We start from the raw sequence: 27,101 nt of genomic DNA, 5'->3' as shown, positions 1-27,101 counted from the left end.
CGAGGTTTTAGGAATACATTGAGCAGCTGCTTATATAATACAGTCAGTCAATGCTGCCACAGAGTCGTCTATTGATGGGTTACAGATGATGGTAGGATCAAGTTCTGCAAGAGCAGTGAAAGAGGGCCAGTTTGCTTGATCCAGCTTCCACTGGAGCATGTGGGTCAGGTGGCATTGACCATGGCCAGTCTCTCTCATGATTATAGGAAAATGATCACTGCCTTGTGGACTACTGTCAATCCTCCATGAAAAATGAGAGAAAATGAAGGGATGCAACTTGAGAGATCACTAACAATAAAGGACTAACTTGGTGCATGACAATAAGCAGAAGAACTGCTATTAAAAAGAGAAAAGTTGTGATCAGAGAGCATAAGCTCTACAGAGCGACCCATCCTATCAATACCAGCACTTCCCCAGAGGGGATGATGTCCATTAAAATCGCTCAGGATTAAAAAGGGAGACAGCAACTGTTCAATGATAGCATCAAAATCTGATTGATCATATGTCTCTACAGGTGACAGGTAGTGAAAACAAACAGTGATGATATGACCCAAGAAAACACAGATAGCTACGGCCTCCAAGGGTGTGTCGAGTGGCACAGACAGGGTGGGCACATGCTGATCAATCAACAGTGCCACCCCTCCATGCACTCGTCCATCACACAGCCTGTCATTTCTATACAGAGAAAACTGCTGAAAGGTGACTGTATGAGGCAGGTTTCAGAAATGTTTCCTGTAAGGAAAGACAAACAGGATTGTAGGAAGCAATAAGTGTTTTGATGTCATCAAGATTAGAACGTAAACCTTGACAGTTCCATTGTATCAAGGTGGCCAGTTTTAATTATGTGTAGGCGAATTGGGTGGAGAACCCTTCTGTTTAAGACCACGTCTTTTTTCCTTACTGTCCTTATTCAAGGGAGGTCTTTTGACCTCCATGGATCCTGCCCTGGGTCGACTGGGCAGGTCTTTGCTGTTAGAAGGGGATTCCAGTGACTGAGGATGTAAACGAATGATTGCTTTGCATCTTGGAGTGGGAGAAGAAGATGTATCCGAGGAATTGCCTGTACCTGGAACCAAAGGATGTGGACAGAGATGGGTGTTGAAGATGATTCATCAACTTTTTTAACCATAGAAGTCAAGGGACTTTTCGTTTCTTTTGAGAACGATTCCTATGGAGGCACAGAGAGATCAGCCTGTACTCCCACTGTAGTTATGGAATGAAGCAGTAGCATACGTCCGAGATGAGGTGGTGGACAGCAATTTTTGAGCCTCAGGATAAGTAATGTTATCAATCGTTTTTAAACGCTGCACCTCTTTTTCTTCCAACCGTTTAGGGCAAGAACAAAAGTAGGATGAGTGAGAGCCATTGCAATTGATGCAATGTGGATCCATTTCACACTCTTAGGCATCATGGTCCTTGCCACCACAAAGAGCACACATCAGGGAACCACGATATGACGTCTTCGAGTAACTAAACCTCTGACACTGGAAACATCAGAGAGGGTTTAAAATATACGGTCGTAACATGCAATTAAGATAACCTGCCTTGATGGCGGCAGGTGGACGTGGTGACGTAAATGTCAGAACGAGGATACTGGTTGGCATCGTAATTCCATTGTTGCGATAGAGATACACCTCACTGCAGAAACTCCTTGAGTGGAGAAACCAGTGAGAATCTCTGAGTTGGGGATGTTCTTCAAATTCCTCTCAACAATAACTCCTCATGACAAATTCAAAGTAGCATGAAGTATAACCTCAATAGGTATATCCCCAATTCCCTTTGAATTCAAGAGGAGTTCACTGTGTTGAGATTTGGATGTTTCCACCAATATGTCACCAGATCAGAGCTTCTGAATGAAAAAGTGAGACATTTGCCCTAAAGATTTGTCTGAAAGTGAATGCAATATAAGAAAATGAGGTACAACAGGTGGTACAGATGGTGAGGCTTGCTACTGAGGATCTTCAAAACGTGGTCGTTTACCTATAGACTGTTTTTCACTATTTTATTAAGATTTTTAATTGGAGGATCCATAATAAAAAAAGGGAAATTTCGGTGCCCACTGACCCCACCCACTATGAAGCCCTACGAGGGGACACACTACTATGTTAAACAAGGACGTTGCAGCAACGCCAGGGTTTTGTGAGCACTATATCCAAATACCAGCATCAAATACAACGTCTACAACACCTGTTGAGAACTTCCAACATTGGTACTTTGTTGACTCTAGCCCAAGTGGACCTACTGATTGACCCAAGGGGGGGCCACCCCAAGGCTGCCTGTCTACAGAAATTCAAGGCCAAAGTGGTGTGTTAGGGTTAGACCCCTCAACCACCAGATTCCTTTCCTCCCTTTTGCAAGTCACCACTCACAGCAAACACATGGGTGGATGTTTAGATCCCAGAGGAGGTAAAATGAAAGAACAGAACTTTCCCTGGGATGTGCCCCTCACCACATACAGGAATCCACACCGAGGGAGATGAAGTGGGACTCAAAGGGTTATACCCATGTCTGAGAGGCCACTGACGATGAGTAAATCATTTTCTTTGGTAAACTTCCATGGAAGGATGTCAAATGGAATGTGCCAATTAGGATGTCATGTGAAGGCTACATAAAAGCCAGGAATGAAGTCAAAGAATGTCTGACTGTTGGATGAAAAAACATCTGTCTGAGGTTGACATTAGAGAGATGACTAAAGAGGAAAAGAAAGGCACTACTGAAGATACTGGAGAAGTGGAAACCAGGGCTGAACCAGCCACTATAGTGCCACCACAAGAATTCAATAGGACCTGGAGCAATTTCGGTGCCAAAACCTTTGAGGGTAGACGAATTGAAGGGAACACAGAAAGATGAAAAACCCATCCAATCCTACCTGAGAACACATGCTCCCAAAGCAAAAGGTGAGGTACTGGAGACCAGAAAAATGGAAACTGAGCAGTCCAGTGTATGGAGAAAGCATCTGATCTATGGTGACCCTGGACAAAAGCAGATTCAACACAAAATGAGGATGAAGCATCTATTATGTTGGAAGAGCTTTGTTAGGATGAGATGAATTAGTAACCCCTTGATTTAAAATGTACAAAACAACTGTGGAATCATCCAAATGAAGCATTACCACCTTTCTTCCCAACATAGTTTGTTGAAATGTAAAAAAGTCTAAGAGACTGATATACTGGAAAATTTAGTGCATCTGTGTAAATGTTCTACTGGTCCTGTAATGATCATTGAAGGGCACTCATGTGGCCCTGATCTAGACGAATAAGTGATCCCAGGATACATCCCCAAAAATAGATAGAATTGTGTATGCTGATGGAAAAGATAGAAAAATAACCAATTCCATGGCCTGAGGATATATAGAAGAAAGTTTGGCCTGGTTTGCCTTGAGTTGAAAAACTTCTAAACAGATGATGTACTGTGTGAGAGTAAGAATAGACTTCTCTTTTTTGATAAGGAATCCATCTCTTACAGCTTCTGATAATAGAGTTTGAATATGAATGTCAGGGAACGAGTATGATGTGAAAAAGCTGCCTATCCAGAGGAACTGTGAGGCTGAATTGTAGAGTGCAAAACTGAAAAACCTGGCTGTTGTGCACAACACAGAGTTAACACATTGAAGACTCTGCAATTAAGACATAAGTTAGGTACCTGCAATGCTGAATTTTGTTATCCATAGTTGGGCAAAAAAGTCACCAAAGAGAAAGAAATGACTCCAATGTAAATCAAGGAGGCTGATGAAAGTGATGGAGACAAGAAAGGTTGATGACCAGTCTCCAATCGCCCATCTTTTCTGCACTACCAACAGGTGAGAATAATCAATGATGTTGAGAAACCCACTTGTTGAGAAATTTATATGCAAAAACGGCTCGTTTGGGTTGAGAAAATATTTTACATAGAAGAGCGAACAACCCAAACGAGCCATTTTTGCATATAAATAAAAAAGGTGAGAATAAAATTGCTCATGAGAGAAGGTGACGTGCTCTTTGTTCAGAAGAGCCTAGAGGTTTGTGCTTCATGACTGGAAAAGTCTTTTGAAATTGAAAGCCAATCACTACAAGAGGAGGAGGGAAAGATATGAACTGAATAACCAATCTGCTCCTGAGAACATTTATGATCCACTAATCTATGGTGAATGTCTCCCATACTGACATGAACCTTATTAAATGAGGACCCATAAAGTAGTCACCTATACCAAAATCTGTGCTTCACCCTGAAGCTAGTGAGGTCAAAATTGCTCTTGTGTTCCAATGGATCATGATGAGGAAGCAGTAGGTCTGGAAACTCAAACAGGAGATGCAGTAAACCATCCTGTAGAACTCTGGGACAGTTGAGAAGAGCCAACACAGAGGCAAACTCCTTCCAGTAAATCATCTCTCTTCAAAAGATCCCAGCAACAACCACACCAAAATACCAAGGAAAAAATAGAAGCCAATAACCTAACTGAAGTGAAAGTCAATAAATGAATTACATCCTCTGAAATATGAGCAGATCTATAATAGGACTCAGACAACAGCAGTAAATATGATAAACTTTTGTAGATGAGAGATGAATTCTGGAAAGCTGAGACAGTTCAAGATGAGCAGTACCATCTTGTCTACAGCCCCAAATAAGTGGAAGGTTTATTCTGTAAGAGTCCATATAATGGGTCTCTGTACAATGGAAAGCCAAGGTGTGCTCATCAAATAAACAAAGATTGATTGATCTGCAAATCTCCTTGTATGAATGCAATATGTGGTGAAGGTTCAAGTAACCAGATGAACTAGTGTTTCCCTACATATAAAAGGCAAAGGTTCATAAGCCACAAGAGAAATACTCAAAACATCATAAATATGGTATATTAGTTGTAAAGAAAGTGCAAGAATCAGAACATCTGTCTAAGGTTTGTGAACAGCTGTCTGAGGAAAATATTGAAAAAATAGTTTAAATTCTCATTAGTCTGTCTTTGATCTTCCAGAAACTCACCTTCTGAGCAAACAGGAGAAAAGCATCAGACAACATGTAAGACTACCTCTCGATACATAAGGAATGGTACATTCTCTGCAGAAAGTGTCTCTTCTAGTGAAGAAAGTGAGAATGCTCCAACAACAAATTGTTACTGGCAACAGTCTGTTATTACTAAAGAAAATGAAAATGCTCCAACAATAATCTCTCACTTGGCAACAGTCTGTAACTATTGAAGAATATGAGAATGCTCCAACAGTAATTCCTCACTGGGCAACAGTCTGTTACTACTGAAGAAAGTGAGAATGCTCTAACAGCAATCCCTAACTAGGCAATCATCTGTTACCAGTGAAGAAAGTGAAAATTCTCAAACAATAACCCTTCATTTGGTACCAGTCTATGCCCTATAGTGTGCTGTTAAATTATTTTTTCTCATATAATTAATTCACTTTACACTAAATTTATCTATCACTTAACTGTAGTTGCACTGAATGTTACTTGCAGTTAATTTACCATTACACCCACACACTAGCAACAGGGAGCTTTTCCTTTTGAGTTGCAATTAAATTTTTAATTCATCTTTCCTAATAAATTTCAGACAGAAATATCAAGATCCACAGTTTTCACCTTCAGATCATGCTGAGTTCTTGTCATCCAAGCAAGAAGAAGAGCTGTAAATAAATCTCCTGTTCCAGTAAACACTGCTGGAAGTTGTGGAATCTCAAGCTGAATCTGGATTTTTTTCCCATCTGAAAAAAACAACAGCAACAGATAAACATGCAAACAAGTCTTAATAAAACAACCCCATCAACGTATGACAAGAAAAATGTCATTCAACTGGTTGAATATGATCAAAAATTTCATCAGGCACTGAAAGTTAAAAAATGTAGTCAGACTGTGTTGACTTCTTTAAATGCTGTTAATAGAATCTTTAATGTCAGCTTTTCAAACATGATATTACAAGATATTTTTCATTCATATTCCAGAACAGTTACAGAAACACTCAAGTAACTATAATCCATAAAAGCTCTTACAGTATTCCAGTATATTCTGAAAAACATAATATAAGAAAATATCAAAATCAACCTAGAAAGTGTAGGAAATGTTGAAATTTCATCACTGTTATAACAAGCCTAACTATATTTCTTTGATCTGCTAGCTCAAGCTATGCTTATGAGCCTTCAATAGACGAAACTGCAGTCTACAGCAGAGAGTACGACTGGTAAAATGAAACATTAAGCCTCTATGTTACAGATTCTCCTTTCAATCTTATCTTTAGTTAAATTGAAAAGAAATCTGCGACATATAATCATTTGCAAATTAATTCACTTTGAAATAAATACATTTCAGATGAAAATTTTCTGTTGAAACAACTTTATTTTTAAAGATATTTGTAGAGATAAAAGCTCACTAGAGAAACTTCTTATCATTTACTTTTATTTGAACTTCCTAATGCTATGAGAACTTTGTCCGATCCCAGCTCTGTACTGGAAATAACAACAGTAGGAATTCCTCTCATGTGTAGCACTTCCATGGCTTGTACAGCATCACTCCTAGTGTTGATCTTAATTCCTGTCAAGAGCCTACAGAAAATACAGAAATGGTCAATACTGCCAGACCCAAATGCTGCAGCAGTTCAAACAGTGCCATTTCTGGTAAAACAAATTAATTACTGATATGTAAGAAGTTAATTTGGTTTAATATAGAAATTAAGATAGTACTAAAATATGTCTACAATATTAAGTTCTGTTGTCTATAAACACATTTTTGTTACATTATTTTTTTGAAAATATAGTGTTAATATGTGTATCAGTACAGAGTGGCACCTAATATAATGGGTAGTAACTGCTTCAGGAAACAGTCTTTTGTATTCAGACATGTATTTTGTATTTAACCCTATGAATATGGGTGGGGGTGAAAGTGTACATATCACAATGTTCTACACAGCTACATTCAATTAAAAAAAAACTTATTATTATATGTCAGTATGACTGACATCAGAATTTAGTTTAAAATTCAGACTTTTAACACTATAAGGAGGTTCTGGTTTACAAGGTTCCTTATGAAGCTATGTTGTTCAGATGCTAGATTTTCAAAATTTAGTCTCAGTTAAACTGATGGACTATAAGGAAGGTGCTGATCATCAGCACCCACTATTAACTTTTAGGCCACTCCTGTATTACTGAACCACAAGCTTTAACTGTCACCCAAAGTGTAAAACATGATTTATTCCTGTTTTTTTTTTAATGACAGGAAGTGAGTAAGTATGCTGCAGGCCTAACATGCCAACTATATAACCATGTTTGGAATATACCACATGCTATGCTTTGCTATGTTCTCCATTAATTTCTTTACTTTTAAGTTTTGTAACTTTCACATTCTGAAATTATTTCACATATATCACATGAAACATTCTTCGAGGACTCAATAGTACCTATATTTGAAGTGATACAACACTGAAAACAAAACATTTGCCTTTTAAGCATTACAATAATATTGTGTTTACTGACAATTTGTGTTCACTTACTCAGCCTCAAACTGGTTGGGTGTAACTATGTCAGCGAGTGGAGTTAATTGGTCCCTATACACTGGCAGCAAGTCTTCTGGAACGTACTGAAGAAAAGTAGTCGTGTATTACAATTACTTTCAGCTGCTTAAAGTTAAAGTTCCATACAAAGAAGAAAGAAAACTATTACACTAAAAACTATTGAAACATATTTTACTGTAAATAATATATACATTTCTCAGTTATTTTCTTGTACACACTAGAAAACTTACCATTTTTCCATTATCTCCCATAACAGGATCACAAACTGTAAAAATAAAATATTCACTGGTATAAAAGTTAGTTTTAACAGAATAACAAGAATTTTGAAAGAGTCAGAAACTAAATAGTCACTGATCTTAAAATTTGTATGATGCTTGTAAGTCTTTGTATCCAAACAAATTATTCTTTGGAGTTAAATAATACGTACTAGTCTTGTGATTTAAACAGTACTTTAAGATCTAAATGCCACTTGAAAGCATTAAAATGTAAACAATACATTCTAGTTTTAAGTTCAAAACAACACAACCTAGACTTAAAACACATACAACCCTTGCTAGTCTTATGATCTAAACAAAACAAACTAGTTTTAAGATCTACACACCCTTGCTAGGTTTATATTAAAAAAACAACCTGGTGTTAAGACCTACACAGCTATTGCTAGTCTCAATATTTCAACAGCATTTGACAGTTTTTAAGATCAAATTAACACTTGCAAACCTTAAGGTCCAGACACCACTTCCTAGTCTTAAAATCTATAAAACACTTCTAGCCTTATGATTTAGGTAAAATGTAATAGTTTTAATACTAGAAATAACCTTATAACACCAAATTGGTCATCTAAGCAATACAATTCTTTCAACAATGAGTTTTACTAATTAGTATGTCAAACACCATGCTTTACAAATAAATGCATGCTACAGATCCAATACAAATTTATCATTAAAACCACTTGAAATTTTGTACTGTCAGTTACAGTTTGTGTTTTAATGGAAAACTCCTAAAGAAGCTCTGAAACAAAGTGTTGAGTGTCAAATTAAGGAAAAAAACAATTTGGTTTTATAGTCATTTATTTCTAGTATTAAAATTTCTTTTACAGAGCAGAGCAGAAATTAAGTAACATTTGACAGTTTTGATTTCTAAACATGTCTAGTCTTTCTCTGGTGGACGACTTAGAGTATTCACAATGAAATTTAGTTGAATTGACAGCAACAGGTGTGCCAAACGTATTCCACATGAAGACCAAAGGCAGAAGACTTTCAAAACATCAACCTCTACACTTGTGTTTCTACAATTAGCAGTTGCTGTTTCTTCAACTTAGTTGCATCATGTCTAGTTTTATGTGATTAAGATATAAAATGTCATCCATTTTACAGTTTTCATAATAATGAAAGTTTCAAAAAGAATTGTAACCACCATTATGAGAAAATGAAATAGCTTATATATGCTGTTTCTTTTTATCTGTGTATTTAAGGAAGTTATTATACAAAACAAGAATCAGAATTTAACACAAATAAATAATAAAATCAAAATAAATATATAACTTTGCATTATACCTCATTCTGGTGCATATTTAAAATAACTAATCATAAAAAAAAAATCTGGAATGTTATGCAACTTTTTTTTTAACTTACTTGTAAAATGACTCAAGTAATTTTGAAGATACTAACATTTTTTTCATATAAAACCTGAGAAAAAAAATTGTGTCAGTTTCTAAATACCTTGGCAATCTCAAAAGTAGATTCCTACATTTTATTGAACTTTGCAAACTGTTAAACTTTTTAAAAAAAATAAAAACTTGTTTAACTGTATCACATGAAATAGGAAAATATATGAAGAAACAATACCATCAAGACACAATAATGGTCTCTCTTCATCATTAAAGCAAAAATGAATTGCATTATTACAGAAATCGTATGTAGTTTAATTATTTAAAGGATACAAATAGTTAATTTTTACCCATTAGAGACAATAACTTATGTTTTCCTATCTATAGCAAAAGCAGGCATCACACTTACAGGATGTTATAATTTTCACGTGATTTGACATCCCTCACATACTGAACTGTCACAAAACTCTGCACATCCTAACTTTTACTTTTTGGTCTCTTCTCTTATCACAATATACACGTACAGAGTTTCACTTATCTTGTGATTCAAAGATAATAATGACATGAGCAAAGGCATGATGGACATTGAGGGGGGAGGAGGTGGATATCCAGACTTCAGACTTACAAATAACAACTACTCAAAAATTTTAAAATAAGTAAGCAAAACTGAAAATCTTTGGCATTTTGTTAACTTTTATCCTCTAAATGACTAACATCACTTCTCAAAACTATTTATAGACATTAAATATAAAATAGTTTTGTATAAAAATATATAGAGTAAATACAAAGTTTTAAATTAACACTACAGTTAATGATAAATTATAAAAATAAATAATTACCTGAAATATCATAATATTATTTCATGTTTGTTCTGGATAAACAACAACAAAAATCTAGCAGCCTTCATAATTCTTTAATATCACCAATTATTTATCCAGCTCCAGATAGCAAATGATACTGGATACTTATACCCAGTATATATATAGACACATACACATGTTTCTCAAAATAGAAATGTTATTAACCAAATGTGCACAGGTTTAGTTCATTTGCCATCTATCCATAGAGGGTTTACCAGTAGCAAGAAACAAAGACTACATCTTACCATACATCAGGTCTGGATTTTCTTCCTTCAAGTCCTTCACAACTTCTAAAACCTTTCCCAGGAATGATACACTTCCAACGTAACCTAACTCACAAATAAAAACAAGTCTTAACCTAAACACATTTACACTAAAATAACTGAATTTTTCAGGTCTACAGTGATTTCAGAGAAAAAGGCAAGGCATTGGATTGCATGGATTGAACCAGCAGTGTGTAAAAAAGAATTTGAGATTACACTACCCAACACAAACTTTCCTGGACCTTAAAACATTACCTAGTTATAGCAATATTTTTCTGTATAACAACATACAAAAGTCTCTGTATCAAAAACATATAGATAGAAGAAAAATAAAACATTTTAAACAGATTAAATCACAAATGTTACCTTGCTAGATCAAAATATGGAGAATTAAAAATAAATTATGTTTAAACTTAATGAGGGATCAACAGAAAGCCCCTTACACTCTTAGACTTTTAAGTTGCCACTGACCAACAAGTTTGTTTAAACAGTAACTCATGATAAAAGAGGGTAAAAGATTAGTTTTCATTTATTTTTCTACTATAGTATATTTTTGGAGTGGACATTCACAGGGATATAAAACTTAGTTTTGGTGGGAAAAAAACAGAATATCACAAAAGTATCCATGTATGAACTAAGTAGTGTAATTCTTTTGATCAAGTATCAAAATTACTTAATTTATATATTTCTTCTGAATAAGTAGCAAGTTTATTTTACAGCTTATTATGTTAATGTTAAACTCAAATATTTTATTAAAACCACAAACATCTACTTATAAACAATATGGTGGTATGTTAGAAAATGAAAGCAATGGCTGATGGAAAAAAAACTATTTCAAAACAGTAGAATATCTATCAGAAACCAAAATACAGATGTTCATATTTAGGGAGAAGTAAGTTTAACTGTATGTGGTTAAATACGAAGTTTCTTAATATTGGGAAAATGTCTCTAGCTCAATATACCTGTTAGTAAATGTGTATAATGATGCAAATGATTCAGTTTCAAGCCCTCAAAAATTTCACCCAACTCTTCTGCATCTAGTATCTGACCTTTCCAGTACCTGTATCCTATAAACATATGAAACAGTTATTTTAGTTGTATTCATGTATAAAAAGTAACAGGCGCTTGTACAGAAGTACTTTAATCAGAAATAGACAAACTGTTATTAACAGTTTTGAAATAATTTCTATTCAAGTACTATTCAAAAAAAAAATTAAATCAGGTTAAGTATTAGGTATCTTGTGTGCTGCAAAAAAAAAAAAGGAAAAATTTATGAATAGTTAAAAAATTAAGTTAGCATACATGCTTAGTTGAGAATTTCATTTTTAAGCATCCTATTAATAATGGAAATATAATAATGTCATTCCAAGAACAACAACATTCATATTTCAGGGAATATTGATCCTGCTTAGTTTACAGATCAGTAGTAAATGTAAGAACGAAACTCAAACATGTATAACTTACTTATTCACTTTAGTAATAAATGAAAAAACAAAACTTAAACAAAACTTCATACTTTTTTCAAACAAATGAGCAATACTTTCGAGTAGAATGTTTGATAACTTCTTTAACTGTCACTAGTTTTGTACAAAATTTACTACATTGGCTATGTTTATAACGTAATGCAGAATGAAAAAAATGACAGTGTTTCAGCAGTAGAATTAAGAATAAATAAAAATATTTAACCATACAGGAACTCTTTAAACTCTATCTTACTAGTAACTTTGCTTAATTTTCTATGAATGACAAGAAGTATTTGACCTGTATGGTTTGACAACTGCACAGAATTGATGGAGTCCACTTCAAATCCGAGAATCTAAATTTAAAAAAAAAATATAATTAAACAGTTATCATCAATCTCAAATGTATTTTTAGAAATAATTATTCAATAAATATTACCTAACAAAATCATATTCTAGTTGGAAGGTTGAAGTTTCTATTGTACAAGTAAAGTTTAAAGTAATCTGGCTGGTCTAAAAATGAATTGTTTTAATAGTCAAAGTCCAGCAGTTTGTTACTGCAAAACTTGTATATTCTAATTCAGAAGATTACAATATTCCAGGGGCAAATATTAAAAAAATATTTCCTGTATCCTCCCATCAAGGCTCAACAAGTCATTCTCTTGTTTTACACCTTGTCTCACTGACTGACAATACTGATATAGCACAAAAAACAAGTTACTATATAGAATTTCTTTTTCCCAAGTTGTTATATTTCTCCTTTTTTAATTCTTTTTCTTATCAACGTTTGTTATTTTTAGCCCAAGTTCTCCTTTTTTTATGACTCAAAATTCTTCCCATATATTTTATACACTTACTGTATTTGGAAAACTATATACATCTGCAAATTTCACAAACATAATAAAAGAAAAGAGGTATAAGCATGACATACATTTATTCTCTAAAAACAATCACACTAATATAAATATCAATGTTAAGCTCAATTTTAATTTTTATGTTAAACTGATTGTCCAGATGTGCTGATAAGTAAATATCTTGGCAATAAATTTTTAGGTAAGAAAAATGTTAACTTCAGAAATTTTACTTATCTCTATGAAACACTAAGAGCTAAAAAGCTGGTGCTAACACATAACAAAGATGAGCTAGCAACAGAAAGGGAAGCACATGGAGTGTGAAATACCAAACAGCAATCTATCCAATATCCTTCAATGATCAGTGTTGAAGAAAAGGGGCAAGAGGCTGTAAGAGAAATTGTTGAGAGGAGATGTGCACACACAAAACGTATGGTCAGGTTCACCCAAAAAAAGGAATATGCGAGATGAATGAGTTGGCAAACTGAACCAGCTAAAGAAGACGAGGACAAGCCCTGAGAGAAAGAAGTCTGCCAAGGTAAAAACAGAAGATGATTTCCATGAAAAGAGGTAGTCTCTGTAAGATGACAACAGTTGCCTATATAGGACACAAAGACGATCAGTAATGGAACTATCATACAATGATTAAACAGACAGGAAAGAGTTGAGATTTTGTTTCCAAACTTTCTCACATCATGCTATCAGACACCCCAAGTCATGAGAAAGAAGAAACAGTGGACTGAAAACAACAATCAGTTCCTATGATAGAAAGTACGAGAGACATCTAGCTTAAATGCCTAAAAGACAATGACTACATACAAAGACACACAATAACATTATAACAAGAACTTATTATACATTATGGCTAGGATTATTTCCATGAGTTTTTACAAATACATAAACCTTAATTAATTTAAGAAACCAGTGTACAATAATGTAAAATGTTTATTTTTTCAATATATCAAAAAACAAATTTCATTTTATGTGAACCAGCTTTTATCATTTAATAAGCAGCCATTTTGGTAAATAAAGAAAAGAAAAAAAAAGGAAAAGTACATACAATTATATAATGGTACAAATTTTTACACACACACACACTATGAAGACAAATATTTTAACAAAAGTGGACATTCTGCAAGGTGTTGAGTTTCATCTATTTTTAGAAGCAGTCCCAACATTCCTTCAGACTGTGTGTTCCTATGGCAACAAGTATTCTACAGATGACTGCTGCTTTAGATGCAATGCAATACCTCAGAGTCTCTTCAACCTATTTCTCTACAAAAATCAATAGCAGTTGACTTTCCAATGCTGATGTCATTATATTGAAGAAACAGAAATGCACACGTGAGCTAGCAGATGTAAAACTTAACATAATGTAAAATATTTATTTAGATAAAGTTTCAACATGTGTTATACAATGAATTCCAGTAATATACATAAAACAAAAAATACACTATCTTGAAATACAGACCAGCACTGCCAACAGTAAGAAATAAGTGAAAGAGCCACAGATACCTCCTAGAGTGAAATATTTTCTTTTTTAAAAGAGAGAAGCAAGCATGTGTATTTATCCATACATAAACATTGATATTTCAATCTAAGTTTTAACATTTATGTTTTAAATTTATGATTTTGAAGAGCTGCTTTTAAAACAGGATTCTCACATTTTAAAATTCGAAACCCCATTTCAAGGCACCTCCCCTCACCCCAATATTAAGATACCCAGAAAGGATTACAGTTCTTGCTAGAATGGCAAGTTCTATACAAATGATGTTCTTTTCAAGCTAAACAAAACAGGAAAACCTATAATACAGCTTACCATTTGTAACCTCTTGAGATCTCCTTCACACCCACCCTGAAGGTTGAGACCCACAATTTGAGAACACTTATTCTCAATTATCCAAAGCTCTAGTAACTAACAACCATATCTGTATTATAACACTTCTGATTATTAAGTGCTTCTATTGTATCATTTTAGTAGACAAATAGGACTATATAACTCTTCAATCCCCAGAACCACCCTTGTAGCACTCCTCTGAAATCTTTATAATAAGTCACTATTCTTTCATGGACAAATGGATTAAAACTCCACTGTATGTCTAACCAGTGGTTTGTAAGGTGACACAGGTGCAAGGAGTTTTATTTGCAAATTCAAGACTGCATGCATAGACAAGGAAACTAGAAATTAAAATGTATACCTTATATGTAGAGTTTGTAGGTTGGAGGAGAAAAAACTGAAGTATATCCTAAGTAGAGTAAAGATAGTAGATAAAATGAAGGGTAAACTGTGGCAGCAAGGCTGAAAAAGAAACTTAATATTTTGCATGAAAAGAATACAGTAGCAAACAATGGCTTTTAAGAAATTAGAAACAGTACTCCTTATGTTAGGAGTAGTGGATGTAATTGTATTAAGCTGGTTTTAAACACCAGATTTAAGCCTTTGACTTGTGCAGATAAGTAACAAGGGGAAGAAATGACAAAATGGACATATAAGGTTAGGATAGTTTCTGGTGTAAATAGGAAGAGAAGAATTAGATTATGCTATCCAAGAGCAAGAACAAAGAATCCAAGTGACAGAACAAATGATACAGTAAAAGATGCTAGCAAGGATGCAATTTTTGCTATGCAAATAGGAGTTGATGTAGAGAAAGGCATGCCTAAGAAGCTAATTGCCAATTACAAGTCATTGTTAAAGATATTCAAATAAAAGGATCATAATATTATAATTTTGTCATGGATGTTTCCAAGACTTAATTGAAATTATAAGTAGGGCACTAAGGCAGAATGTTAGACTAAGGTTAATGTGTATGAATAAGCAGGTTGGCTGAATGAATTTGTTTGCAAGACTTACTAACTCAACTGTAAGGCCATATAACACTAGAAAGTTGTGAAGGACAGAATTATGAATAAAAAATAAAATGTAAAGAAAAGTATAGTGTAATGAACAAAGTACAAAAGTAGTTTCAATGGTAGGATAAAATGTCACTATTATAATGTTAGGACTATAAGAAATAAAATACTTTACAGCACTAGTAGGAATGGGGATCAATAAAATATGGTTAGAAGTACATGATTTTGATGAAGCAAATTACTTTGAAACTTGGGTTTACAAATTGTTTCACAGGTACAGAGTAGTAAAAAGATGGATAAGTGGTTTCATATGTCAAGTATGAACTAGAACTAATTGAGGATATCAAAGTTAACAGCAATGAAGTTTAATTTGTTTGAATTTTGTCAGTGGTTTTGAGGGGGAGAAAGCTTTTAGTTGAAATTTGTTGCAGATTAATCTACAGAGAAATAAATAATTCAGCTGTTAATGAGGTTATAATCATGAGATTCTAATTTCAGGCATACAAGTTGGGAAATATTGTAGTCAAACCATGAGGACACAGGTTCTGAGAAACTGTTCTGATGGTTTTCTTCATGAAATTGGTTAGGAAAGTTACTAAGAAAAATGCTATTTTAGGTTTAGTGTTCACATTTAATATAGAAATGGTTGATACAGTTAAGACTGAAGAACATATGGGTTACTGCTCAATTACATCCAATGTTTCAATGTAAGTGGAAAGAAGGAATAAAAAGGTCCCAAAATTTGAAGGGATGAAATGAGAAATATCTGCCATAAATCAGAAAACTGAATCAACTAGAGGTACTGATCAATTGTAGAAAAATGTTTTAAATAAATTCTTGAATATTCAACATAGGCATGCTCCTTATAGGGAAAAAAAATTGTGTCAGCAAATAAAAAACCAGGTTGGCTCACAAAAGGTAAAAAGGATAAAACTAAAAAAAATATAAACTTGAATGATTGAAGATCATGAGAGATTAGGAAAGTTGATAAAACAGGAAATCAAACAGTTATATAAATACAGGTTGGCCAAAATTATAAAAATTAATAGTAAGAATTTCTTAAATACATTAACCAAAATGTTAGAATGGAAACAGTTTGAGGGATGGTACAAGAAGGCTACCATCCAATAATTATGGGATGGCCGAGTTATTAAATCCTACTAATGATAAAATTAAAGATTATTCCTCACCCTAAACTGTTGCTACATGGAAATATGATTGGAAAAGATGATCACATTAATTCTGAACTTGTTGAGGAAACACTGGGCAGTTTAAAGAATGATAGTCTGATAATTTTTATCTACGTTTATGAAGGAGGTTGAGGATTGGATAATTGAGCCACTTGCTACTACTTTTTCTCAATCCTTGCATAGTGAGCAGGTGTCAGAAGATTGGAAGTTAGCTAACATTACTTCTCTCTTTAAATGAAGTGATAAAAGCTGTCCCAGGTAGGTAGGTAGGTATTTCATGTTTATTGGCACAAAGCTACTAGGCTATCTGTGCCAAACAAGATGTAGTATACTATAATGGTATATGGAAATGAAGGTACAAATACGTAAAATATGTAAAAATTAAGACCTGCCAGGAAGATTGAAGCATTAAGTTCAAACTTGCTGTCAGTCACTTGAAGTTGGCCTTTCCAGTCCTGGGTTCAGATCAAAATAAAATTAGAATATGTAAAAGAAGTCATGCTAAAACAGTGTATAGTCCAATAAAAACCATAAATTAAGCTAAAAAGACTCTTAAAAATGTAAAAACATGAGTGAGTTGGCCAGTATCATCTTTGACAATGGCTGATGACAAGGGCAAACCTACCTTAAAAATATATTTAAAAAGGCATCGTCGTTCTTGATGGCATGATAATAAAATATGTACAATTGTGACCTGAGTGCCACAAAGACCACACATTGGTGCATCAGTACCAGATAAAAAAAAGTGGTGAGTTAAAAAACTGTGACCAATGTGTACCCTAGCCAAGACAACTTCCACCCTTTGATCTTTATGGAAACAAAACAGCCAAAGAGCTAAAGAAGGCTTGATTTGAAAAAGCGTATTATTTCATTGCTCACTCCAGGTTGACTGCCAACTGGTGTATAGTCGAGTTTTGATAACTGGACTATAGTCCATGTATGGAACAGGGACGGAGGTGACAGAGCCAGAGCAGATGGACTTTGGCACTCTGTCAGCTAGCTCATTCCCACAAATACCAATATGACCTGGTATCCAAAAAAAACTGGACAGAGATAGATGATAGAGATGGCAAGTTTGTTTTGAATATTGATAAGGATAGAATAGTAACTAACACGGAATGATGTCAGGGCCAATAGACAGCTGAGTGAATCAGTATAGATCGTACAATTTGTATATTGCATAGTTTCAATATGATTCAGGGCAAGAGAAATGGCATACAATTTGGAAGTGAACACAGAAACTGTAGAGGAGATTCTGAGTGCTACAACCAAAGTGTAACAAACCATGGCAGAACCTACAGAGTCACCTGATTTTGAACCATCCATATATATGGGAAGGAATAGATTGTTTGAAAGATGTTCAGCAAATAAAGAGTGATATTTCCAATCGGGAGTACCGGCCTTTCTCAGATGACTCAAAGATAGGTCACAGTTGGAGATAGTAATTAGCCATGATGGAAGAAGCCAAACTGTTGATACTGCTATGCTATTCCAAGATATATCCAATTTTTCTGATTGTGACCATATATGAAAGGTAATAGATTTTCTATTATAAAAAAGTGTGGCCCACTGAGGATAGAAAACACAACCCCAAGTAAGATGCTGTGGTAAACAGTGAAGTTTGGAAGCATACAAACTTTGGAGAAGTATGAAAGGTCCCAGTGAAAAGCTGAAGCCCCTGATGGCGGATATGATCCAGCATTTTCAGTGCTGAGGTACTGGTAGAACCATAAACCATAGACCCATAGTCAAGTTGGATCAGATAAAGACACGATGAATTTTAAGCATGGAGTATCAAATCGCTCCCCAAGAGGTGGAAGAGAGAACACAGAGGATGTTCAGTGCTCTTAGACATTTGACACAAAGTTGCTTGATATGGGAAATAAAGTTTAATTTACAGTCAAATATAAGACCAAAGAACTTTGCCTCAAGGATGACAGGAATTACAGCATCATCAATACGAAGTTCTGGATCTGGATGAATAACCCGTTAGCAGTAAAAATGTAACACAGAGTTTTAGAGAGAAAGTTGAAAACCATTTGCAGTGGTCCACTTAAGTATATGATTGATTGTAGCTGCCTCTTAATAAACCTCACGTTTGAAGGCTGACATGAGATGTAGAAGTCATCAATGAAACCATTTGCAACTGTAAGGGGTAGCTGTTCAATGATGGCATTACTTTTTACAATGAAAAGTGTGATGCTTGGAACACAGCCCTGAGGGACTCCAAATTCCTGTGGAAAAAAATGGGGAAGTGTTGAGCCACACAGATCTGGAATCAGCAGTTCATTAAAAAATGCTTAATAAAAAGTGGCAAATTGCCACGCAATCCTTATGAGTGAAGGTTTCGCAAGATGCCATATCTCCATATTGTATCACAAGCATTCTCTAAATCGAAAGAAATAGAAACAAGACATTGTCCCTTCAAAAAGGCTTCTCTAACTGATGTTTCAAGGCAAATTAAGTGGTCTATCATGCAGCACTGTCTTCGGAACCCACACTGAGTGGGTGAGAGAAGGATGTTTTGACCCAAAGAACCAAACAAGATGAGCATTAATCATCCTCTCTAAGGTCTTACTGAGACAACTCATCAAAGCAATGGGACAGTAATTTGAAGGAATCTTTGGATCCTTCCCAGATTTAAGAATAAGGAATACAATTGTTTGGCACCAAGCATCAGGAAAGACATTATCCTGCCATATCTGGTTAAAGACAGCCTGGAGAATAGTAAGAGAGGCAGGAGAAAGATGGTATAGAATCTCAATGTATATCATCAGGTCCAACTTATGTACTGCCATACTGATGAAGTGCAAATTTGAATTCCACCAGTGTAAGTGAGTGATTTTAGTCATAGGAATGGTCAGTCAAAAAAGAAATAGGAAGATGTTCAGCTCATGTTTTAATAGCTAAGAAGGAAGGGAATGAGTTTGAAGAGTTAGATACATAAGAGAAACATTCACCAAAAGTATTGGCAATGCTCTGAGCATCAGCAACTTCATGGCCATTGAATATTAAGATAGAGAGGGGGTAGAAGTATACCATCCACTCACCTTCTGGATCTTGTTCCATATGACTTTTGAACTGGTGTTTGATGAAATGCTGGAGGTATATTTAATCCAAGACTCCTTCTGGCTTTGACCTCTGACTCGCTGAGCCTGTGCACTGGCTTGCTGAAATGCAATGCAGTTGTAAGCGTGGGATATCTACGAAATTCATCCCAAGCATATTTCTGAGCTTTGTGTTATAGAACAAGCAGAATTCCACCAAGGGCAGGGATGCCGTGGGAAAGATGTCAAAGTTTTGTGGATGCACTGAGCAGCTGCTACACAAACATCTATCAATGATTTATAGAAGATGGCAGGATCAAGTTCCGAGAGAGCAGTGAAAGATGGCCAGTTGACCTGGTCCAACTTCCACTGAGGCGCACAGGTGAGGTGACACTGACCACAACCAATCTCTCTTAATATGATAGGAAAATGATCACTACCCCTTGGATTCATGTCAACTTCCCAAGAAAAGCAAAGGGGAGCAGATAGAAAATAAATGTAAAAGCCAGTATTGAAGAGAGACAGGTTGTGATTCATGCTTATAGCATGACCTCTCACATCAATACTAGAACCATCCCAGAGGGGATTATGCCCATTAAGATCCCCCAAAATTAAAAGGGGGTTGGCAGTTGCTCAATGAGAGCATCAAAGTCTGAGTAATAATAATGTTTCCAGGAGTAAGGTACAGAGAGCAAACAGTAATGGTATGACCCAAATTGATACGAATGGCTACATCCTTCAATGGTGTATTCAATGACAAGGCAGTGATAATTTTCCAATAATCTTGAGAGAGACAGGTCGTGCAGTAACTGACTGTATTATACAAGCAGCTGCTCAATGTATTCCTAAGACCTCTACACGTTTTCCACTATATCCTCATCCATGGTGGAATCCTGCCTGCCACATGACATGAAAGGCTCAGAAACAGGCCTGGGATATTTTCCGTAGATATCCCTCACTTTAGAACCACATAGCTTTCTAGAGATCCCATGCACATGTTCGGTGGGTAAGACGTCAAGGCCAGAAGGAATCTTGGATTAAGTTCACAACCAGCATATCTTCTACCACCAGTTCCAAAGTCATATGGGACAAAATTCGAAAGGTCAGTCGGCAATATAATTCTGTCCCCCTCTCGGTGAAAGCTTTTGCTGGGTATCAATCACTTCTGCTTCTTTTTCCACCTTCTTAGCCATCAAAATTTGGGCAAAGCAATCACCTCTTTCCTTTTGAGCTGATTGTCTGTATGACTATAATTGTCCCTTTACATTGGTGGAGTTCAAACTGGCCCTTCATTGGTCTGGCAGAACATCAGTTGAAACTGATGATATACACTGTGACATGCTGCACCATCTATCTCCTGCTTCTTTTGCTATCCTTCTGATTGTTTTTAACTGGTCAATTGTTTTGACGAGCTGTCTCTGTGAGACCTTAGAGAGGATGGTTCGTGCTCGTCTTGTTTGGTTCCTCGAATCAAACAACCTCCTTTTGCCCACCCTTTTGTCTTTTAATTGGAGTATCCATAATAAAAGAAATTGAAATTTCTGCACCCACTGACCCCACCTACCATGGAGCCCTATGAGGAGATGCACTACAATGTCAAACAAGGACACTGCAGCAATGCCAAGGTGTCATGAGCACTATACCCAAACACCAGCATCAGATACAATGTCCACAACACCTGTTGAGAACATCCAACACTGGTACTTGGTTGACCTTATCCTGAGTGGACCAGCCAAATGATCCAAAGGGGGCCACCCCAAGGCTGCCCGTCTATAGGAATTCAAGGCCAAAGTGGTGTGTTAGGGTTGGACCCCTCGACTACCAGGATCCTCTCCTCCCCTTTACGGGTTGCCACACACAGCAAACACGTGGGTGGATGTCTAGATCCCAGAGGAGGTAAACTGAAAGAACAGATCCTTCCCTGGGAGGACCCTTCACCACGTACAGGAATCCACACTGAAGGGATCCCAGAGGAGGTAAACTGAAAGTACAGAACCTTCTCCTGGGAGGTCCTCTCACCATGTATAGGAATCCACATGGAGAAGAGCTGTCCTTGTAATTATAAACCTTTTACTCTTATATCAGTGGCAGGAAAAGTATTTTAAGTGTAATAAAAGGTGTGTTCAAAAGTCATTTAACAAAGTTTAAAATTTTATTGCACAGATGGCATGGTTTCACTGAGGGAAAATTTTGACATTCTTTGAAGAGGTTATTGGTTATGAGTACAAGGATTTTGGAGTGAATTTAGTGTATCAGGGTTTCTAGAAAGCATTTGGCAAAGTGCTGATGAAATGATGGAAGATAGCTTGGTTGTGATAAACAGTTTGGTGAAACTGGGTTCAAGTTATATTTTGTATCTTGGGGATCAATGTAAGGACCTTGCTCTTTTTTAACTTAAATAAATGACACAGATTAATAAATGTTTCAATAATTTTTTCTTAAATTTGTTAGCTATGTTAAGGTTTTGTATGGTGAAGGTAGGTGAGGATGATGGTGCTACTTTACAGAAGGATTTGAATTGGGTGAATAAATAGCAGATTGTGTTTAATTACAGTATATGCAAGGTAATGTATATAGAGTACCTGATTTGAATTATAATTATCATTTGATGGGAGTAGTCTTAAAAGTATTATGGAAGAACAGGATCTTGAATTTTTTGTTGATCAGTATTTTAAGCCATCCTAGAAATGTGTTTCTAGCAGTAGAGCAAACAGGACTAAGTTGTATCTAGGAAAATTTTGAACACAAGTTTAAAGAAATTATAATGTTACTGGTTGGTTGATTGATTGATTTAGTGTTTTATGGCACAAAGCAGCTAGGCTATCTGTGCCAAATGTCCAGTAAAAAGGTAAAAATAAATTAAATGTAGTAAAATACATAAAAGGGAATGAAGGTAAAACAAAACATCACTAAAAACAGAAAAAGTATAAAACCAATGTTGACACCTAGTCTACAATGTTAAGAGAGAAAGCAGAGTAAGAGAAGTTGTAAAGGACTTTCTCTAGCAAAATGGTAATGGTCATAACCCACCAGGAAGACTAACAGGTAAGTACAAGAACCACCGTCAGTCACCTGAAGTTGGCCTTTCCAGTCCTGTGTCTGGGTTATGTTGTCATAACAGCCATTATCAAAAGGTAAAATAAGAAAAGTGTTAAAAGACATATAGCAAAATCGTAATAAAAATTAGCCAAATGTCCTGTAAAAAGGTAAAAGTAATGTAAATGTAGTAAAATTCGTAAAAGAAAACAAAGGTATAAACAAAACAGCAATTAAAACATAAAATGCCGTAAAACCAATGTTGACATCCAGTCTACAAAGTTGTAAAGGACTTCCTGTAGCAGAATGGTAATGATCATAACCTACCAGGAAGACTAATAGGTAAGTACAAGAACCACCGTCAGTCACCTGAAGTTGGTCTTTCCAGTCCTGGTTCTGGGTTATGTGTCATTATGGCCAGTACTAAAAGGTAAAGTAATAAAAGTGTTAAATGACATGCAGCAAAAGTGTAATAACAACTCGCCAGGGTGACTAACTGGTAGTTCAAACGGATAGTTCAAACAGCAGCGTGAGTCTCCTGAAGTTGGCCTTTCCAGTCCTGGTGTTGAGTTATTTAATGTTCTGGCCATTTTACAACATCAAATTGAACTAGAGAGATTGAGACTCTGAAAAGGGAACCACAATTAAAAAGGTGTAATGAATAAATATCAAACACTTAAATGAGGTTAAAAAGATTAATGGCCATTAAAAAACTAAAAAACTATCAAGGTGGACAGTGTCACCATCACCAATAACACTGTCTAATGTTATGGACAAACCATGGGACAGAACATGTTTAAAATAGTGCCGTCGTTGAGAGTCGTAACGATGGCAGGAAAGTAAGATGTGCCTTACAGTGATTTGAGTGTTACACAAACTACACATTGGTGCATCAGTTCCAGATAAAAGAAAACAGTTAAACAGTTAAAAAACTGTGACCAATGCGTAGTCTAGTTAGAACAACTTCCTCCTTCCGAACCTTACGGAAGCTAGATGGCCAAAGCCCAATATCGGGTTTTATTTGAAAAAGCTTGTTGTCACGTTGCTCACTCCAAGTGGACTGCCAGCTGACACAGAGCCGAGCCTTGAATACAGGACCATAGTCCATGTACGGAATAGGCAGAGCGGTGATAGTTGTCCCTTATATAAAGATCAACCTTCTCCTTTAAAAAACAAATTTCCTATTAACAATTCTCTCCAAGACTAACCAGATTTTAGTAATTCCATTTATATGACTCTTCCAATCAAATTTGAGCCTCCAACTCATCTGTTTTATTACTAACATATGATTAGTGAAATTGTCATATTTGCTAATTGATTAATCATTCTCATGAGATAGGTAAAAGAAAAACCATTATTTCTGAAAGAAGACTAAAGAGAAACTTAAAAAGTTAAAAATACTTTTATTACTTGAATCGTTGAAACTATTATATTCATAATGTTAATGTTTTTAACAATTTCATTGAATACCTTTCTTTATCTAACACTAACCAGTGCTCATAGATAATCAATTGCATCGTTCGTGTTCCTAATATTACTAATAAAAGATTAGTAGCAACTATGCTTATTCTTGAGTCAAATATCTTTAAATATTAAAGAGTTATCATAAAACTGTTCTTTAGCTATGCTTAAAAACTTCTTTTTCTAGTCTCTTCAATGCCATAGTTAAACTATCAATAGAATATTTGTTGTTTAATCAAATTAACAAGGTCACCCCAGTTAATGAGCATGTTTCAACTTTCAGATTACAAAAGGTAACATTTATAAGAGTTTGAATATACATTCTACAACTGATCACAAGTGGTGGAGCAAGAAGGTTGAAAATACAAAATTCAAAAATGAAAGTAGCAAATTAATTATGTTTACATTCTGAAAACGTAGATATATTTTTTTTTCTAGAGTATTATATTTTTATTTACATATATTTACAAAATGATGTTATTGATTAGGTGTTCTTTGCAATTAAAGACTATATTCACTTTATTTTTCATCACTTAAGCACCACCTTGCATTTTATTTTAATATTATTATCTACATTAATCACAACTGATAATGAAAACTTCTCATGTGGAAAATTACTTCTGTGGGAATTCTCTGTCAAATACTTTGATAAATGAAGTAACTATTCTCATGACCTTATGAATAATAACTTTTAAAAGAAACAGTTATGTGTAAATTTATATTATTTTAATTACTTTTAACACACAGGTTTCAGGTTGAGTAAGATATTGTTCATCTGACATCTGTAAAAATGCCTATGGATATTGCTTTATGGTTTCATGTCTTTTTGTGATATTATTCGCTATTACATAGCTACTGCAAAAATCACTTGACAGAGAATTGGGAAAGGACATAAAGAAAAATTTGTAAATTGTTGAATCACTTCAGTACAACTGCACACAGTTTTGAAAAAATATACTTGAAATACAAACAAATGAACAAGCTGTTAAGCTATTATAACTGTAATCAGTACTGAACCTAACTTTTACCTATATAAAACAACTTTTTTTGGACTTCAAAGAATTTTCCAACACATTTTTGAAAAATATAATCATAGTGAAAGAGTTACATTTTTTTCTTAATTTCCACTAGAATTTGTCTCAGTATCTGAGCAACCAGTACTGTCTTGAAGTTTTTATTATGCATAAAATTTGAAAATTATCTTTATTAACACAAAAATGCATTACAGACAGGTAAAAATAAATCTAGTATTGGCTTTCTTTCCATTATTTTTGTAATAAGTTGTACATTTCAAAGAAATAATTCGATTTGTTATACACTAGTAATACATATTATTATCACATCACATCATTTGTTACTGTAAAAACTGGTTTACCTGTAGTAGGGGCCCGGCATAGCCAAGCGTGTTAAGGCGTGCGACTCGTAATCTGAGGGTCGCGGGTTCGCATCCCCATCGCGCCAAACATGCTCGCCCTTTAGGCCGTAGGGTCGTTATAATGTCAGCCAATCCCACTATTCGTTGGTGAAAGAGTAGCCCAAGAATTGGCGGTGGGTGGTGATGACTAGCTGCCTTCCCCCTAGTCTTACACTGCTAAATTAGGGACGGCTAGCACAGATAGCCCTCGAGCAGCTTTGTGCGAAATTCCAAAACAAACAAACAAATACCTGTAGTGGAAATGTAGCACTTTTGTTACCCACATAACCGGATACAACGTGACTCTGAATTGAAAGTACTTTGTAACACTTGAGCTCATGTCTATTAATATTATCGTTAGGAATTATCTGTCTGTTCTCCATTTTGATTAATAAATTGCCAGATTATATATTTCACTTTTATCTGGTACTAAACCCTACACACTACGTACAACTCCCTCTCTCTTTCTCAGTCTTACAAAATAAAATTCTATTAAAACATCACATAGGCCAATTTCTCGGAAAACTTTCCTGCTGGAAAGAATTATTTACTTATAAATTAAAGTAATTGGATTTAACAAAAATAATTTATCAAAACCCAGCCTAAACTGTGCAGATATGTATATATTTCATAAAAACACCATAGAAACATTTAAAACACACACATATATATGTATATATATACATATATGTTATTTAACTATCAACATGAAGTTAATATCATATATCAATCCTTACGTTTCATTATGCAATAGACAAAAACAACTTGATGGGCACGTAGTATTTTTTTTTTTTTTATAAATTGTAGTCGTTCTCGAGTAACTCTACAGTAATCTTGAGGGTCAATAACGTCAAAATCGTTCATATCCGAGGTGCTATTTGAGCTTAGTAACCAACAAATAAACTAAAGCTATTTCCAGGGTTGCGACATACTAGGACATAATGCTTATGCATAAAAATATAATTCGATTTAAGGTCTGTGACATACCTGTTAAATACAAGCATGAATTGTATACGCTACTTCTCATCCCTACAGATATGAGGTTGAGAATTGTAAGAAAAATGTGCCAGTGAATCTCAAAACGCTACACATATTTAACTCAATAACATCTATCCTGTCACTTGTTCATTTTATTTGTCCCACAATTTTTACATATTTGCATCCTTGAAATCCAGATTCAGTTTTCTGCGATAAACAAAGCCAAGATAAACTATCGTGAGCTTTATGCTTTAGTTTTCGATACCTGTAGTTGGTGCAGCACAAATAGCTCATTGTGTGGGTTTGTGCTTAACTACAAACAAATGAAACTAAATAAAAAATACGTAAGCGAATCAATTAAGTAAACTATATTAAAATATTATGTTGTAACGTGAAGATAATAAGATGTGCATAATAATTAATGAGAGGGTTTTACTTCTTTACCTGTGAAAACAATTAATGAGAATTTGTAAATTTAGTTGTGTAAGCAAAAACCATAAATTCGAGTAACTGTACAAAGCTCAGACTGAAATTATAAGATGCCGCTCTAGTTTATAATGCTACTGTGAAGAAGTGGGACCAACGTAAGTCATACTTGTAAT

The 27,101-nt window shown here is 34.9% G+C and overlaps 1 protein-coding gene across 4 annotated transcripts in view; it reads right to left on the bottom strand.

Annotated features, from left to right (window-relative positions):
• Positions 1–26,058, bottom strand: part of Pdxk (pyridoxal kinase) — a 38,632-nt gene extending 12,574 nt beyond the window's left edge. For 2 of the 4 annotated variants that reach the window (XM_076516598.1, XM_076516597.1), the window contains exons 1-8: positions 25,773–26,058; positions 11,974–12,028; positions 11,175–11,279; positions 10,195–10,278; positions 7,714–7,748; positions 7,463–7,548; positions 6,370–6,518; positions 5,563–5,684 (exon numbers count right to left, since the gene is read on the bottom strand). In XM_076516598.1, the coding sequence (XP_076372713.1) occupies positions 5,563–5,684; positions 6,370–6,518; positions 7,463–7,548; positions 7,714–7,748; positions 10,195–10,278; positions 11,175–11,279; positions 11,974–12,028; positions 25,773–25,904 (768 nt within the window). In that variant the 5' untranslated portion in view covers positions 25,905–26,058. The remainder of the gene's footprint in view (positions 1–5,562; positions 5,685–6,369; positions 6,519–7,462; positions 7,549–7,713; positions 7,749–10,194; positions 10,279–11,174; positions 11,280–11,973; positions 12,029–25,772) is intronic. The other 2 variants (XM_076516600.1, XM_076516599.1) reach the window with 1 other exon arrangement.
• Between the last annotated feature and the right edge of the window lie 1,043 nt (positions 26,059–27,101).

This window comes from Tachypleus tridentatus, chromosome 7 (genome assembly GCF_004210375.1).
Source record: "Tachypleus tridentatus isolate NWPU-2018 chromosome 7, ASM421037v1, whole genome shotgun sequence".
NCBI classification, from domain to species: Eukaryota; Metazoa; Arthropoda; class Merostomata; order Xiphosura; family Limulidae; genus Tachypleus; species Tachypleus tridentatus.
The sequence above is the reverse complement of the archived record's forward strand: the minus strand, read 5'-3'. Positions and strand labels throughout refer to the sequence as shown.